Source organism: Puma concolor, chromosome A2 (assembly GCF_028749965.1).
Source record: "Puma concolor isolate L17-30 chromosome A2, mPumCon1.1.hap2, whole genome shotgun sequence".
Taxonomy (NCBI): Eukaryota; Metazoa; Chordata; class Mammalia; order Carnivora; family Felidae; genus Puma; species Puma concolor.
Window position 1 is genome coordinate 71,759,051 of NC_141668.1, and position 18,464 is coordinate 71,777,514.

The following is an 18,464-nucleotide window of genomic DNA, read 5'->3' on the forward strand; positions in this document are numbered from 1 at the left end:
GCAAGAGACGAGGGTCTTTCTTTCATGCATGGGGACAGAACAGTCTTGAAAGCCAACAAGGTTCTTAAATGTAAAATTACCCTTTCAGACTTAACAAAAACAGGACGCTAGTACTGTGGGTAGCCAGGCAAAAAAACCTGAAATGTGCCCAGTTGACATATCACATTGATGCTGTATTTAGATAAACATTTACTGAAACTGCACATGTGACTGTAATTCTGCAACTAAGCCAGTGGATATTCCCAAAGCCAGTGTAGGCTATAACTGGGGCAAGACAAAAACAAGCTGATTGTACAATTTCTCTTTCATCTCACTTCTTGGTAGATTGCCTCAGCTCATGGATACTGACCACTGATTTTGGTGAACAATGGGAGGGGGCCAGAAAGTGTAGATCACCCACCCATACCTGCTACCTGGAGAAAATCTATTGGCTTCTTTTTCTTTCCATTTCTTTCCCTTGTTGGAATTCCTTCGCAAAGGTGCCCTATAACGACAGCACAAAGTCAGAAAGGGGAAACTGACATTTTTCTCTTTTAGTCCTTCCTTCACAGAGGGTTTGTGTGTTACATCATGAAATGCTTACCCCAGATCCACAAACTTGCGCTTAATTTTTCCTCCTTGCACCACCAGTGAACTGGATGCCCTTAGTGATTTGGGATCTTTGGCACCATCTAGGATACACACACATGTGAACAAGACCAATTATTATTATTTTTTTAGGGTATGAGTCAAAAGTCAGTGCATCTCGGAATCTAAGGAGTTTACCCCAATTCCAAAGTATAAAAGAAAATAATGTATGCCTTTTTTTTTTTTTTTTTTTTTTTTTTAAGCCAGAGGAAATACAGCTATGTTGAGGAACATTCAGTTAAGCCAGGAGAGGTCCTGCTGGACAGAAGCCCAACACTCATCACAAAGAGTTTTGGCTTCAGATATATTGGAATGAACAAAGTAAGCAAGAATAAACACTATCAAATAATTCTTTTTTTTAAGTTTATTTATTTTGAGAGAGAGAGAGAGCATGCAAGTGGGGGAGAGGCAGAAAGAAAGGAAGGGAGAGAATCCCAAGCAAGCCCTGTGCTGTCAGCACAGAGCCCAACATGGGGCTTGATCTCACGAACCTCGAGATCATGACCTAAACTGAAATCAAGAGTCAGACGCTTAACCAACTGAGCCACCCAGGCACCCGTAATTCTTTACATTCAAAGAAGGGGACTGACATGACTTTCCTTTTGTTCCTTCTATGGCTTCAACTCTGTTTCAAATGTCCAGGCTCTGGGGGCACTTGGGTGGCTCAGTTGGTTAAGTGTTGACTCTTGATTTCAGCTTAGGTCATGATCTCACAGTTTATGAGATAGAGTCTCATGTTGGGCTCCATGCTGACAGTACAGAGCCTGCTTGGGATTCTCTCTCTCCCTCTGTCTCTATCCCACCCCACCTCATGCACAAGGGCGCATGTGAGCCCTCTCTCTCTCTCTCAAAATAAATAAATAAATACACTTTAAAAAGAAATGATGCCTGGGCTCTGTGCTTCATACCTTTCCTGCCTTTGGGTTTCGGTGCCTTCTGACAGGAACCCAGAACGCTTCCCCCATTTCTCCCAAGTCCAGTACAGAAAGTCAGGCCTGAGAGTCTGGGATTCAGGGAGAAAGTGAGAGTCAAAGCCTTCCTTTCTGGTCTCTCCCTTGCTAATGGCCTGTGGCCAGTTCTGGAACTGAGGAGGGCAGATCATGGGGGAGACTTTTTAAGCTGGGGCTCAGCTATAAAACATTTATATCTTTGAAAGGCTTCTCTTAGAAGCTGGGTTGGAGCACTTGGCTGGCCTCCTATGATGAGGAAGATGCCAAAATTTCCTCAGTGTTTGAAGCTGAATGATCTTTGCCTCTTTGAGTTATGCTGGCTCTCAAGGGCAGCAGCTGCTGGGGGATGGGAATACTCAAAATGATGCCAAAAACCAATCAGAGGAGAGGCTTTGAGAATGGCGTTCAATGTCAAATGTAAGAGCTAGATTCCATGGGTGGCATTTATTCCTCCTTAAACATAGTAGATAATTCATAAGGTTCTATCTGGAACTATTTAGCAAAGGATGTTGTTCAGTGTTAAGTTTTAGCACATCCAGTCATCTGAGATGACTAACAAAGGGTGTTTTAAATTTGATGCATATTGGTGTGTGAAACTACTCTTTCCTAATTGTCTGTTGGTGTCTGTCTCTATCTTTGTAAAATTAAAAATATTCCAGCAATTTTCTGGTATGGAGTATAGACAGAAAAGTGCTCCTACAGAAGTGTTTAATTAACCTTGCTAATTAATTTTGCTTATAGTTGTATTTCAGGAGAAATTTCTAAACACACACACAAAACATGAAGTGCACACACAGTTTTTATTTAGGAGTCTACATTCAAAGCTCTTAAAGCAGCACAAGATGTTTACAAACTCTCAAGATTTTTAGCAATGAGCTCTTCATATTTTTAATGATCTTTAGATTACAATAATTCCTTGGAATGTACTTAATGGAACAGAAGAGTCAGAGATATGTCCACATCAAAATCCACTTCTTGTCTCAAATATTTATTATGAATATTTGCATCATCACCCAGGGTAACGGGATTAAATAGCCACAGATGTGAGATATACACATAAAGAAACTCCACGGTCATGGCACAAATACCTTCTGAGGTGATTTTGTTAATGGACATAGAATTTTTAAAAAGTAGGATTTCGATTTTCTTAATAGAAGCCAAAGGAAAAAAAAAAGGTGCCAGATTCCTTCAGATCAATCCTAAGGCGACTCTTAATGGCTAGGACTGTGCAAAGTTTAAAAGGAGACTGCCTAATTATTTTCTGAATTAGAGGTAGCTGGGAGATGTTTTAACGAGTAGTGAGAGGACCAGATGAGACGATGTACATGGAAACACTCTGTAACCTATTAGTGTTGCGGTTACTTGGGCATCTTGGGACTAAAAGCCTGATTCTGCCCATTACAGAGCCTGCTGCTAGGCAACCTCATGTCATTATCTCACACATTTGCCAAACTGTGTTCCAAGGAACACTTAAATGAAGGCTTTCACAAGGCTGAAGAGGCAAGATTAAGTAATAATGCACTTCCCTGTTTTAAATCAATCAAATACATCTTTAATGCATATTAGGACTTCCAGTCTACATAAAAACCAACACTGGATTGGCTGGATTTCAGGAAAAGAAAAAAAAAAGCAATTTTGTTTTTGTTTATTGACTCAGGTTTACGTAAAATTTCCATCAGGCTTTTTGAAATCTCTCCAATACTACCTTCAAGAGCAATCGGAAGTCTGAGCCTTCAGGTTGGGCACGGCAGCTTTACACTTTGGCAATCTGGCCTTCATTCTTAAAGGTAGTAAATGATCTCCCCATGGCTACATGCTAAGGCCTTTCTTTCTTGTCTTGTGCTGCATTCTCCTTCCTCTCACTGCAGTCAGAGTCCTGACTCCCTCTTCCTTTCCTCTGGGGACTCCCAAAGCTGCTCCTCCAGACCAGCTTCTCTCCTGACCTTCTTTATTAAAAAAAAAAAAAAAAAAAAAAAAGAGTTCATTATCTTCCTCCCATAATATTTCTGATTCCTTATCTTCTATTGATGACAGGGCCATATTTTCGGAGGCTAGAAACCCTGTGATCAGTTTTGTCCTCCTCACTTTCTTCCCCTGTGTCTGGGCAACTTACACTTCAGGGGTTCTTGCATGGCCCTTTTCCGCCATTGTCTATTGTTCCTCTTTAGAGGTTATCCCTCCCAGGGTCTCCTGACTCATCTTGCCCACACCTAATGTCTTTTCCTTTTTATCCCTCTGTTCAAACATCTGTGGTTGCCTAGTAATATAGAGACGTATCTACAGCACTTAAATCCTACAGCTAATGATTTAACCTTCCTGTTCAATTTAATTGCAATCATCTACACTGCATAAACAAACTGCTTCAGGCAGGCTGGGGCAGCCCCATTCCTTTCAAGCCATCTCCTGTGTGCCTGTCTCTGCTAATGCCACTGCCCTGCCTTATCTGCCTTCCTTTCCCGTCCTTCCCCTCACCCCACCCAAATAGTTCAATGCTCACTCTAATTGTACATTCCTTGTCACGTCTTATTTACCAATCTCAGCTAGATGTAACCTGGCCCCTCCTCTCACCAATGATAAAATTTATAATTTCTATATGTATAAGAGCCTAATGCATTATATCAATAATAAATGAATCCTGTAAAGATTTTGCAAAGCCAGGTTCTACTTGCCAGGACATTGATTCAGCCAACTTTTTTTTTAAGTTTATTTAATTTATTTTTTTTTTGGAGGGGGGGGGAGGAGGGATGGATAGAGAGAGAGAATCCTAGGCAGGCTCTGCACTGTCAGTGTGGAGCCCCCGAACCATGGGATCATGACCTGAGCCAAAATCAAGAGTTGGACACCTCACATACTGAACCACCCAGGCACCCCAATTCAGCAAATGTTTTTGAAGGCATGTTCTGTGTCAGGCAATATGCTAACAGGCCTATATACACTTTGAATAATAACCTCTAGAAATCACAAGTAGAAAACTGATAGTGCTTAATTTATTCTTTTTAACCTTATCTGAACAAAAGCCCATTGTTATGGAAGTTTAGAGACCAAAATGTTATTATTAGGCTACTCAAAGAATGAGCATGAGGAAAATATTTTCATGCTTTCTACTGTCATATAACTTGTTTTACAAATCTCTGCAAATAATCTTATACTTCCTCTTGCTTTAACTGAAGTGGGGATAGATGTTTATCATTTATCTAGTTACAATGGGGACTCTCTATACCCTATTTTCCACTGAGGTCCCTCAAATACAACAAAGTGATGATTTGTGAATGTGGTGTTGACATAATTTAGAAAACATCCAACTTCAATTAGTTGTTCAATAATTCCAGCACGTTGTTAGCCTTGAAACTGTAGTGAAATACAGCTGCAACTTAATTATTACCTTGCAGTAAATTAATAGACCAAACATAACGGCATATTACTTAAAAAAAAAATCTAGCTAAATGGCAACCAGAGACTAAGATATTTTCAGAGTTTATACAGCAATGATGAGTAGAAGCACATAAAGGCCCAGACCAGGGGTCTAGCTTTTTCTGTAAAGGGCCAGATAGCAAAAATTTTAGGTTTTGGGCTATACAGTATTTGGCACAAATGCTCAACTCTGCTTATTGTAGCATCAGAGTAGACAGTATATAGCCAAATGAGTATGGCTGTGTTCCAACAAGACTTTATTTATAAAAACAGGTAGGGACTAGATTTGGTTTGATAACCTGCATTGGTTATCTGGAGAGGCATGCCTGTTAATTTATTCAAGAAACTTATGAAGCATCAATTATATGCCACACTCTTTGATGGGGCCAAGAACACAAAGATGAGAAAGATGAATGAGAAAACTGGCTCATCCTTGACAACTAGGTTACTTATCATACACAAAGTGATAGAAGCACAGGTAACAGTGTGAAAATTTCTGTGGGATCAGAGAGAAGTGAATAATTCACTGTGCCCAGAAATGGGGAGAGTATACTAAGAGTCCACTAAAGGAGGTGAGATTTAATCTGGGTTTGAAGAAGAACACAATTTCCCAGGATTAGAGAGTTACGTAAGAATGTAGACCTGAGGTCTTGCCGAACCTCATTCTAGTTCTTTTTCTGATGAGGCAATGAGTTGTAAGAACCTCACATGTGAACACACACACACACACACACACACACACACACACGGAGGGAAACTGGGTTAACCATACCTAACCTCTGTTGAGTTCAGCTCTAAATAGATTAGTCTTATATTGCAAGGGACTTAAGAATTTTACAGAATGTTATTCCTCAAATTGGATTTTGAGGACAACAAAGGTAGATCCCACTCTGATAATCCACATTGTATCAGCCCCTGCAATGTCATAACATTTTAATGATACTGAGGTCCGTTTCTTGGGAAGTGGGGAGGGAGAGTCCTGGAGGGACACAAAAATGCTTAAGTAACAGTGGCGCTGCGGTGAAATAGGCCATTCATCAGTCAGCCTAGTCTAATGAGCATATTCCGTATACACATCCAGTTAACTTTACTCTCATTTTATGCTCACTGAGCAACTTTCTGATTTATGAACCTACCAAGCAGGGGAGAGAGAACAGAACATATGAATAATGTTGGTTATTATGTCAGCTGTACCTCCCAAAGTAAATCAGAAAATTAGTATTCTGGTCTAGAAATAAGTGTTTTCTAAGCTAGAACAGCAAGAATCAGTCACTCTGAACTTGATTAAATCTGAATGTGTTATTAAGTTTCTGGACTTAGAAAGCTGAAGACTAGACCTTTGACTTTCAAGGTACCAACTGGTAATAGGCTGAGAGTCAGCTGACTGATGGTCTCTTTGACATCTTTCCAGGTATAACAGAGCCTGAGAGGGGAAGGCAGGAGAGAATAGGGCCTTCCCAGTCACTGAAGGTGACGATTGTGGGGTGTCAGAGACAGGATCTGTCATAACACAAACTAATAATAAGATCGCTATCTCTCTATCTCTATCTCTATCTCTATCTCTATCTCTATCTCTATCTCTATCTCTATCTCTATCTCTATCTCGTCTGCAAACTCCTTGAGGGAAAAGACGGAATCTTGTTAATTATTGTATATTCAGCCGTTAGCACAATGCCTGACACAGAGTAGCTGCTCAATAACTATTTGTTTAATAAACACATAAATGAATGGATGAATGTCAATGAACACAGAAGGTTGGAAATTTTTTATCAGGGGAACAAAAAAATGTGACTCACCGCTTTTATCTGCTCATAGTATCTAACAGTGGTTATTGTACTAGTAACTGACTATTTATAAAATTACTACTTAATCAAAGTTCAATGAACTGCTTCTTCCTTGTTACGCAGAAGCACCTTCAGCCCAGGAAGGCTTCGGGGGAAGCCCAAGTGCTTGGCCTCTGGAGAAGAAGCTACCCACCTCCCATCTTGTTTCCTGAGCTGAGAGCTTAATCCCAAAGAAGAGAGAGCAGCAGACCAGGGAGGCATTCGGGAAAGGATGGAATTCTCACATTTTAATCCTACATTACTGCTAGTGGACTGTGGAGCACAATCTAAATCCATGTTCTCCTCCTCCCATCTGAAAGGAAACATCTGCTGAGTTCAAAGAATCATAATAAGTTAGAAATAAAAGAGAGAAATAATCTAAATAATATTTAGCCACAAAAAAACTTAGGAGTCATATTTCATGTGTGAGTGATCCATACTCCCTGACTATAATGTAAGTTCTTACAGATAACCAGTGATGTCTGATAAACAGTAGGCCAAAAGTATTAACCTATTGCTCCAAAATATATGCGTCTGCTGTTTTGTCTTCTTATGGTCTTCAATTACGGTCTATATGCATGTTTCTAAAGAGATGGTATTGCCACAAGTGTGTATCTGTAAAAGTGCCATTATAATCCACAGTTTAAGTTAATTAGTGAGAGTTTTTGAAGTCTTTAATTCTTTTGAAAGTAGGCCAAAATCACCATGCAAGCCCTCCACCAACTTGAGAACTACCTTTGATGATGAATTAGCAGGATCGACCTATTTTTTTTTGCCTCTACTGGTATTTTTTTACTTTCTAGGTACTCCATTTTTTTACCCCAAAACTTCTAGAAGAGCTGTGCTTAGGACTAGTCTGTGGAAGATAATTCTAGCAGTCGATAGGTTCAGGAAAGGAAACCAAGGAGGAAAATATCAGGAATAAAGCTCTAGTGCTTACCAAGAGTTATAACAGATTGAGCCTCCCAAATCAAATGTATTTCTATGTTCATGATGTATTTTTAGAAAGATTACAATTTTTGATTTGGGAGAGACAGATGAGTATGCACTTTTCAAAAACGTGGTGATGTACAATGACACCTGCAATGTATCCCACACCACAGCTGACATTGGTTGGTGGAATTCTTTAAAAGTTTTGGCAATCCGATGGGTATTTAATTTAAATGATCGTTTCTCTGATCATCTTTTTCTATAAGTCATGTGAATTTTCTCTCCAAGAAACATTTCTTTTGCCTATTTTTGACCTTTCAAGAACTCTTTGAAGGTAACTGTGTATTAACGTCTATCAATTAACTTTCTATATGGGATCTTTTATTATGCATATTGACTACTGTAACCAAGAATATTTATAAGATAGTTGTGGAGTATAAAGAAAAACCAATTAAAAAACACCCATTTCATTTATTCCCCCCCGCCACCTAGTTTATACTTATGAATTATGTCCTTCAGTTCCTGGACACTCCCCACCAAGTAACTGACTTTGTCATTCCCACTTATAACCTCCACATTTTGTTAATATCTCTAAGTAATCCACTAATTTTTTTTTAGCATTATAGAAATAAAATCATAGGTATTCTGTAATACCTATGGTATTAGGTCCCTTGCAATATAAGACCTTGCAATATAATACCTATGGTATTTGGTTTATCCTCTCAATGTCTTGTTCCAGAGATTCAGCCCTGGTACTATGTTTTGGTGTGGTTTATTCAAATTTTCCTTGCTGCACAGATTCATCATATGAATATACTATAGTTCATTTAACTTTTCTTACTAGTGATTATTCCAGTACTTACCAGTTTTCAGGTTTTCTCAGGTTTTGTTATCACACAGTAGGGCTGCTCTGAATACTCTTGTACATGATTCTTAGTAGGCAAGTGTAGGCTATATAAACCCTGGCTGGGTCATAGGGCATGCACATTTTCAACTTCACTAGGTAAATGCCAAATGGTTTCCAAAGAGTTTGCCTCAGTTTACATTCCACCAGCACTATTTAGTCTCTGGTTGTTTCACACATTTTCCAGTATTTGGTAACATCAGACTTTTAATATTTATGGCAATCTGGTAGGTATAAAATGGTATCTCATCTGGTTTATTTCATACTTTCCTGATTACTAATACCATTGAACAACTTTCATACATATCTTGGCCTTTTGGTTTTCATTTTCTAAGAAATGCCTGTTCAGGACATTATATATTTTCTCTTGTGTTATTTCTTTCTTAGTGATTTATACAAGTTATTTATATAATCTAGATACTACTTCTACATTAGTTACACAGGCAGCAAATATCTTCTCCAATTTTGTGGGATTCTTTGTTATATCTTTGAGAAATAGAAGTTCCTAATTTTACTATCATCTGATGTTATTAATCTTTTATATATGTTTCCCCTCCCCTTTGTATATTGTTTAAGAAATATTTCCCTACCCTTAAGTCACAAAAATATTCCATACAGACTTTTTAAAAGCTTTATGGTTTGGGGGCACCTGCATGGCTCAGTTGCCATGTGTCCGACGTCTTGATCTTGGCTCAGGTCACGATCTCATGGTTCGTGGGTTCGAACTCCATGCTGGGTGCTGCACTGACAGTGCAGATCCTGTTGGGATTCTTTGTCTCCCTCTGTCTCTGCCTCTCCCTGCTTTCTCTCTCTCAAAAATAAATCAACATTTTAAAAATCTCTTTAATAGTTTTAAAGTTTGCCATTTTCCACTTATTTTCCAGTTAAGTCTTAAATCCACCTTGAATGAATTTTTTTGCAAGGTATGAGATGAGGGGGTCTAATATAATTTTTAAAAATATGGATAACCAATTGTCCCAGAAAAACTCATTAAAAACTCTATTCTTTCTCCACTGATCCACCCTTTTTTATGCAGTTTTCATAAAATAACTTCATATATATCTGAAATGTGTATCTGTGTGTAATCTGCTTCTATGTTCTTTATTCTATTCTTGAATCTGTTTGTAAACCTCTGTACAAATAATATGCATAATGAACCCTGTGGCTTTTTAATAATTCCAGGTATCAGGTAAGCCAGGATCTTCCACTTCATTCTTCTTCAAGAGTCTCAGGTATTCTGGCCTTTTTTCCTTTCTTATAAATTTAGGATCAGCTTATCACGTTCCACAAAATGTCTACTGTTCTAAATCTTTATATCAGTATAGACAAAAATGACCTATCTTTCTGCCACTCAATTTTTTTTCAAAAGATAAAAAGTTTTTAGAGTGGATAAATGTATATCCACCATATATCCTCCAATTTCCATTTACTACACATTGCTTTATCAGATAGCCTCTAGTCATCCATTAATCCATTAATTTTCAAATGCATTTCAAGGTAAGTTGAAGACACTTCAACCTTACACACATCAAGGTACTGATTTTGTATATTTATTTTATATCTGGCCACTTAATCTTCTAGATGCATATTCATATAATCTTTAAATAAAGATACTTTTGTTTTCTCTGTTGCAATTTTATACTGATTATTTGATGTTCTGTTCTTCCTGCAACTAGAAAATTCTCAAAAACAGACTTGAAAATCGTGATGATGGTTGGCACTCATGTCTTATTCCTAACTTTTGTGCAAATGATTTAAGATTCACTCTTTAGTGACTGATCACTGGTAAGTAACCAATCATATTCAGAAATGTTTTTCTAATTCCATTTTTACTGTAACAAGTTTTTACTGAAAATGTCTGACGAATTACATCAAATACTTCTCAACTTCTATTAATGTTATAACACTTTACCTTTCCTTTGTTGTATGATGATTTACAGTTAGATCTTCTAATGTTTAAATATTCTTACATTTTCAGAATCAATGCTACCTGATTGTGGAAATATAATTAATTTGCACTCCTATATTCAACTGATTAGCATCATATTTAAAAGGAATCAACATGCATAAGACTTCCTTTTTCCACACAGTCTTTACTGGTTTTTAGGACTCCAGCTATTTAAATAAATGAAAAACACCCTACCTGGAATAACATACCATAAAATAGAGCCTACGTATTTTTTTTTTTTTTATAGGTTAAGTAGAATTCAGTTATAAAACCACCTGGGTCTGGTGACTTTCTAAATGGAAACTTTTGTGAAAACATATTTCATATTTCTGTGACTATTAGTTTATCCAAGTTTTCTTCTTAGGCCAATTGGAGTAGACCAATTTTGTAGGAAACTCCATTTCCTCTAGGTTTTCTTTAAAAAAATTTTTTTTAATGTTTATTTTTGAGAGAGAGACAGACAGAGCATGAGCGGGGAAGGGGCAGAGAGAGAGGGAGACACAGAATCCAAAACAGCTCCAGGCTCTGAGCTGTCAGCACAGAGCCCTACGTAGGGCTAGAACCTGCAAACCTTGAGATCATGACCTCAGCTGAAGTCAGGCACTGAACCAACTGAGCCACCCAGGTGCCCCTCTCTAGATTTTTAAATGTACTGAGTTTGCACACTACCTTTAAAAAATAATTTTTAAAATCTTTGTATCTCCTTTCTTTTTTCCAATGCTATTTTGTTTGTTTGTCTATATTTTTCTTAATGTGTCATTCCAAAGGACTATTCACCTTTAGCTGGAATAATTTACACTTGTACTATATTTTTGTGGGGAGAGGGGGGGTTAAGAATAGGCTTTTCATTTCAATAAAAATTAAATTCTGCTTATATCTTTTACCGTCTCCTTTCTTTTTCTGTTTTTTGGTTGCTCTGTTCCTATTATTTTGAATATTTATTTTATTTATTTTCAGTGTTTATTTTTAATAATAAAGGAGTTTAAAGCTATACATTTTTCTCTGAATACAATATACTCTGACTACCAATTCAACTTTCGAAAATGTACTCTACAGAAATAAAAGTATCAGTATACAAGAATATACGGGTGCTTGTTATAACTTTTTTTACAGTGGTAAGCAAACAAGTAAATATACAAAAAGAAATCTTCCAGAATACAGCCTAAATGTCCATCAATATTAAAATGGTTGCCTAGGTTATATTATAGGCTCACTACAGAAAATTCTCTTGTCATTGAAATTTGTGTATGTTGCACTAGGCTGATGTTCTGAAAATACTATTATATGTAAAATAAAACTGCAGTCATGTGACTTGTATGATTCATTTTTGTGAACAAAAGCATACAAAACAAAATGCAAACATACCAAAAAGTGCTTTTGTTTTTATATCTACATACATACATACACACACACACACACACACACGCATATATATACATAATATATACTTATGTGTATTTCTGATGTGAAAGATAATATGACCAAATTTACTTGGTTACTGTAAAGGGGCACATCAGACACAGTAGGAAAAGAATGAACCTATTCTTTATACATCTCTGCATCATGTAACTTGTTTAACGAGAATTCGTTACTTCTACTTCTATAAATTAAAACAACAAACGTCTATTGGCATGACTGAAATTTTGGTGTTAATTCTAGGAGCCTATTTTAAAATTTAATTGATTAATCGCCCTCCATTATAGCTTTCCTGTCATAATTTTTGCAATATAAATCACTACTGTGGAGATTTCTTCTAAATAAAAACCAATTAATGGCTTAAAACCTATAACTGCTTTCAGCTTCATATATCTATGTACCTATGTATATGTGTATGTACATATATTTTTATATATGTTCTACACATATATATTTTTACATATATATTACATACACATATATTTTTTTCCAGTGTATGTTAATGTTTATTGAAACTCCAGGCTGCTATTCTACAAAATCTCTAGTAGGCTTCCTGAAGAATTTCCTTCAATAATAAACTTATGGAGAGCTGTAGAAGTAAAAACACTAACCAGGCAGGAAAAAAAAATTAAATAAATAAGTAAGTAAATAAATAAACAAATAGGAGAGCCATGGGCTCTTATCCCAGAACAGCAATATTAATTATTAGCTGTAAGAAGACAAAGGGCTTATGACTATGAGAAAAAAAGCCATCCTTATACTGCACAAATCAAGGTGTTAGTTAAGTCAGACAAAAGCAAAAACAACAAAAAAATCAACAGTACCTTTCTCTTGTGATATTTGCTTGACTGTGGCCTGATGGTGGCAAGGAGATTCTTCCGTATCATGATCAGATTTTGAAGGAGAGGAGAGTGAAGTGTCTCCCCACGTAGAGGAGGAAGGCTCCTGTTCTGGGTGCAGCGGTCCTCCTTGAAATTCAGTTATGTGGTCAGACGAGAAGGGCACACTGCCTGCCACTGGAGTGAGGGATGGAGCACCAGAATCTGATTCTGGAGAAGTTCTCAAACCCTTGGGCAGAAGTGATTTGGTAATGTGCGTGTGGTTATAGAAACTGTTTGAAGGCTGTTGGTATAAGAGATTATAAAGGAGGTTATGCCGCTGAACATCAGCTCTATGTAATACTTACTTTGAAATCAGACCAAACTTTTTTAGTAAATCCCTTGAAAACCAATGTTTGTTGGTTGGTTTACAGATGAGACTGCATAGTTTACAACAATTCATCACATTACCATTGTGGCTAACACAGATCCTAAGACATACAGAAACAGTTACTTGTACATTATTTCCCACTAGGTGAAACCAACAGCTGAATATAAAAGCACCATCACGAATATGACAAAATGGGTAATGCCCTTGGGGTAGTTCATTGAATGAGTACAGACAGAATTTGAATTACAACAATATAACGAGTTGAGTAAGAATTTAGGAGACAAAGCAGTGAACTATTCCAGCTGTTTCCATCTAGGGCATAGAAGCTGGTTGCAGAAAAATCATTACCTTCAATAAGCTGTAGGAACAAGGATACAGCTCAGCACTGCAAAGTCAGAAATTGGTCAAAGGTGCTCACCTTTCGTTCCAGACTGTCTTCCCCATCTGTTGAACTGACACTATCATAGAGTCGTGTCCTAGAGGGCCTCTGGCGTCTGTTCTTCACAGAGAGCTGGGCTCGGGTTTTCAGTGCTTTTGAATCCAGGCGCTCTGTTTCGGGGACTGCCTCATTCAAGTCTAAGAGAAGAATATTGCAAAATAACCAGTGAGGGGAACCTTTGGACAGGATTGACAAAGAGACCACAGATGCTGATAACAAAATCTCAAGGTAATCAGTAATACTAGGCAAAATATAGGTGACAACCATGCCGGCCTGATACCCTGCAGGTAAGAAATAAATCAGTGAGGTTTTGGAGAAATGTACAAAGCATAATGGAAGAAACAAACACCAAAGATGACCAAGGCAACCAAAAGATCTAACATCCAAAGAGCCAGCATGATCCTCTGTGGGCCAACTCACCACCTCTAATCTTGCTGCCTGCAGTCCAAGTCAGGACTCAAAGTTACCATCTTTTTAAATTTTTAAAAAAAATTTTAATGTTTATTTATTTTTGAAAGAGAGAGAGGACAGAGCATGAGCAGGGGAGGGGCAGTGAGGGAGCGAGATAGAATCCGAAACAGGCTGCTATCACAGAGCCCAACGCGGGGCCCGAACTCACAAACCGTGAGATCATGACTTTAGCCAAAGTAGGACGCTCAACCGACTGAGCCACCCAGGTGCCCCTCAAAGCCACCATTATAAAGGGGAGGAGGAAATGTCACCCATCCATCAATCTATGTAGGCACTGGCTGAGGAAAAACTCTTCTCTGGTTGAATTTATCTGGAATGTTATTGCTCCTTAGAAATAATGTAGTTTGCTCATCCATCCTTTTTTATCTTTTTAGAGTGGCAGTCATTAATGAAGTCATAAATGTTCACAGAATTAATAATTAAGTGCTTCTGGATTTAAACTATTAAAAATAAAGCAAATAACTGAGTTGTAGAAAATTAGTATGTACTGGAATTAATGGAATAACACAGTTTCTTACAGTAGCATTACCTGAGGCAATTCCTTTTCATAGTACTAGCATGAAGGTGTACTCTAAATATATTATAAGACCAAAACAAGGAAGCATCTCAGGATATACCTCTCTTACATGTGGAATTTAGCATCTGGCATATGGTTCTAACAAATAATATTAAACCTATTTTTCCTAGGAGATACATCCTTTGAATGACAATATTTACAGAAGGTTCTGACTTTTCATTTCCTGTATTTGAAAGAAAAGTGAATATTCAGAAAAGTCAGATCATTCAGGTATATATAAAGGACAGCTAAATATTTTCTAATTAGTAGTCTATTGTTTACATGTCAATGAAGAAAAAATAATCTCCTTGATCACTTTAATTTCTTCCTTTCAATAGAATCTAAACTTGCAGCTGCTGATTAAGAGTTCATTAGTTGTGATAATTGGAAGATAATCAACCTTACAAGCTCTTGTTTACATATAAAACATGGAAACACCACCCAGATGAAAGCAACAATATAATTAGATATATCGGCGTATAAGCATGTTTCACAGTTTATCTATCTCATATTTGGACTGTACCTTCTATGACAACAAAGCACAGTCACACACACCAGCTCATGTATTCTTCACAACAGCCCTACACAAAAGAGCAGCCGAGGATGTTTATTTTGTCCTCTCCTGTAGTTGAGAGACCTTGAGTAACTTGCCCTCTTCTGTGTGGCTAGTTGATGGATGAGCAGCCAAGATTTTTCTAGTTTTTTGACCCCCAGGCTACTACCCTGTGCCCTCCAAATTCAGCTAGGGTTGAACAAGCTATGAGAAAAAGATTTTATTTAATGTTCAGTGTTTTGGGGTTGTAAAATCACATAAAACATGACTAATCTAGGAAATTCATTTCTCCAATTGGCTACATATGAAATATTATTATTAATCTTCCACATATGTGTTAAGAAAGCATAAAAAGGAGGACATGTTGAAAGCTAAGGAAAAAAATTATTTCTCAGATGATTTATTTGGTTGGTTTAATAATAGCTTTAGTTACTTGGTGACAGGAAGACCCAAGGAGGAAGCTCATTCTGAATGTAAAATGGCTGTAGGGGCACCTGGGTGGCGCAGTCGGTTAAGCGTCCGACTTCAGCCAGGTCACGATCTCGCGGTCCGGGAGTTCGAGCCCCGCGTCGGGCTCTGGGCTGATGGCTCAGAGCCTGGAGCCTGTTTCCGATTCTGTGTCTCCCTCTCTCTCTGCTCCTCCCCCATTCATGCTGTGTCTCTCTCTGTCCCAAAAATAAATAAACGTTGAAAAAAAAAATTAAAAAAAAAAAAATAAATGTAAAATGGCTGTAAAATGGCTCCCTCTGCAATAGAATCCTGGCCCGGGAGCACCCAACATAGCACCCACCATCTAGGACTGCAGTAGCTGCCCATCGGTAGGTACTGAACAAAGAAAGTAAGGGAACATGAAAGCTACTTAGCAGGGTTTAGAGTGTAGAGAATTTATTCTGGGGCTTCTGGCTCCTTTACTATTCAGCAATTTGCCTGGTACTGGTATCAGACAACTCCCAGATAGCAATCTGGAATATCTACTTTAATGTCAGCTAGCACTGACTAGGTGCAAACTATTGGAATTACATCTGTTAAAGATGAAGTTAGCTGGAAAAACCGTGCCTTATGTCCATCATCCAAGTGGCCAACAAACACCTGCATCCAATTAATTTTTGAGGACCTGAAAACAAAGGTCTTGGGGTCACTTTATAACAGTGATTCATGAATTACAAATCAGCAATTTATATTTCATTCTAAGCACACATTTTTTTGAAGTAAAGAATCAGAAAAAATGGGATGGAATGGAGAACTTTCACTTCAACAGCTTTTATGCCAGCAGAAAGCTGGAGAGAAAGTGGTCGAGAGGAAGCAACTACTAAAGACATCACTAACATCCCCCTTAAGAGTATTAGAAGAGGTATGTGGAATAGAAGGCAAATGTGTACAGGACTTATGTGGCTGGGTAACTAGAAGCTAGCTTTGGCTACCATGTCATATAAGAACCAGACTATTACAACTCAGAAGAAACTTAGGGATTCTAGCCCAGTGTTCTTTCCCAGATCAGAAATCCAGGTTCAAAGGTTACTAACTTGTTTACTAACTGCATCACACAATTAATCTGTGGAAGAGACTGGATAGAGCTCAGCCCTCAGAAGCCTCTCCTCCTTCTGGAAGGTCACTTTCCAGTCTGAAAGTAAACTTCACAAGTAATCTTTTGCCTTCATCGAATTGTTTTGTCTTGCTTTATGTTCCAAACAAAAATACAAATCAGGGGCTAACTCTGCAAATTTCCATAAGTATATAATATTGAAGGAAGAAAAAAAACCTGAGGGATTTTATTTGGCTTTGTATATATCCAAGGAATAAAATTCTTACATCAAAAAATTAGCTGTCAGTTTTGCGGATGGCACCGTGGCCAAAGAAATCCAACTGGTTCAACGTTTTCTAAGTTACATGCTCCTGAATGCAAGGGCTTAGGTGGCTGCATTCTCTCACGGTTTTTCACTCTCTGCAGAGACCTTAATCAATAACGTAACACTGCTTTTATAATCCCAAGACCCTGGGTCCTTCCTCTACCTCTTCTCTCTAATCTATCGAGTTCTACTGTCCATAAGAATCAGAGGAAAATTTCCTTTTCATCTCTCTTTTTCTCTCTATTCTTTTTTCAGATCCTCTAGTCTCTTAAAAAAAAAAAAAAAGCCTATCTCTGACTCAAATGCAGCTAGAAATACAAAAAAAGAGCAAACTCAAATGGATTAATAAATATAGACAAATACAGACAAGATTTGAAGAGGTTAACCATAAAGCGTGGGTAGGACTCCACCTCAATATACCTGCATTTTAAGACTAGTTTCAATATTGCTTCGAATTGGATCCTTTAAAAGGATTTAATGGATTTGATTATGATTTTAGCAGCTGTTATGAAAAATGTTCTGTGAAATTAGGATGTTATATATCATATTACACAGTGATTGGTTCCCTACAGTAATGCCATGAGTCATTCAGTTTTTTCACTAGATTGACGTTATTTTTGACGTAAATGGAATGCTGCCCACGGATCAGATATAGATGGCAAGGGAAGGAGGGGAACGGAGCAGCCTGATGATGGGGTCTGCTCTGCATTCTTACATGCATTCTTCTCCTCAAAAAAAGAGCTACCTTTGACTATCACACATAACGCTATTATCAGCTACAATGCTGAACATCATGAAACACTTGGTGGCATTTTAAAACTTGAACAGTATATGCATATCACTCACAGTCACTCAAGATCGTAAAAGATGGGCCCATGGGGCTTGGGGTTGATCCACACTGCATTCAGAGGTAGGCTTATGTGTCTCAGGTGCTGTGAAACAGTTACCATGAGAGTGATCTGGAGTTAGTCTTCTTTGAACAGAATCCAGAACCGTGGCTCTCTGGCACTGAATTGGGCAATTTCCCTAACCTCTCTGTCCCTCAGAATCCCAAAGTGCAAAATGGGCATGATAATAACATAACAATAATAATTGCGTTGTTATGAGAACTAAATGCATTAATAGATATGCCGGTGCTTGGAAGAGGGACTGCTACATAAACACTCAGTAAATGTATTTTACTGGTGTGGAAAGGCTAGCAAGATATCCTTACATGACTAAAGCAAGTTTTAGAACAATATGTACATTCATATTAAGTACTTTAAACAGAACATAAAATAATTTTCCAATGGTAAATATATGCATATGATTTAACAGAAAAAGAACTGTTAAAATACACTTCATACTGATGATGGTGGTTACCTCCAAAGAAGGTGTTAG

General features: G+C 37.7%; 1 protein-coding gene across 15 annotated transcripts in view; it reads right to left on the bottom strand.

Annotated features, from left to right (window-relative positions):
- Positions 1 to 18,464, bottom strand: part of PPP1R9A (protein phosphatase 1 regulatory subunit 9A) — a 328,586-nt gene that overhangs the window by 19,115 nt on the left and 291,007 nt on the right. For 11 of the 15 annotated variants that reach the window (XM_086695958.1, XM_086695954.1, XM_086695975.1 and 8 more), the window contains 4 exons: positions 13,637 to 13,794; positions 12,834 to 13,131; positions 584 to 671; positions 407 to 484 (listed from right to left, as the gene is read on the bottom strand). In XM_086695958.1, coding sequence (XP_086552084.1) covers positions 407 to 484; positions 584 to 671; positions 12,834 to 13,131; positions 13,637 to 13,794 — 622 coding nt within the window. The remainder of the gene's footprint in view (positions 1 to 406; positions 485 to 583; positions 672 to 12,833; positions 13,132 to 13,636; positions 13,795 to 18,464) is intronic. The other 4 variants (XM_086696008.1, XM_086696001.1, XM_086695991.1 and 1 more) reach the window with 2 other exon arrangements.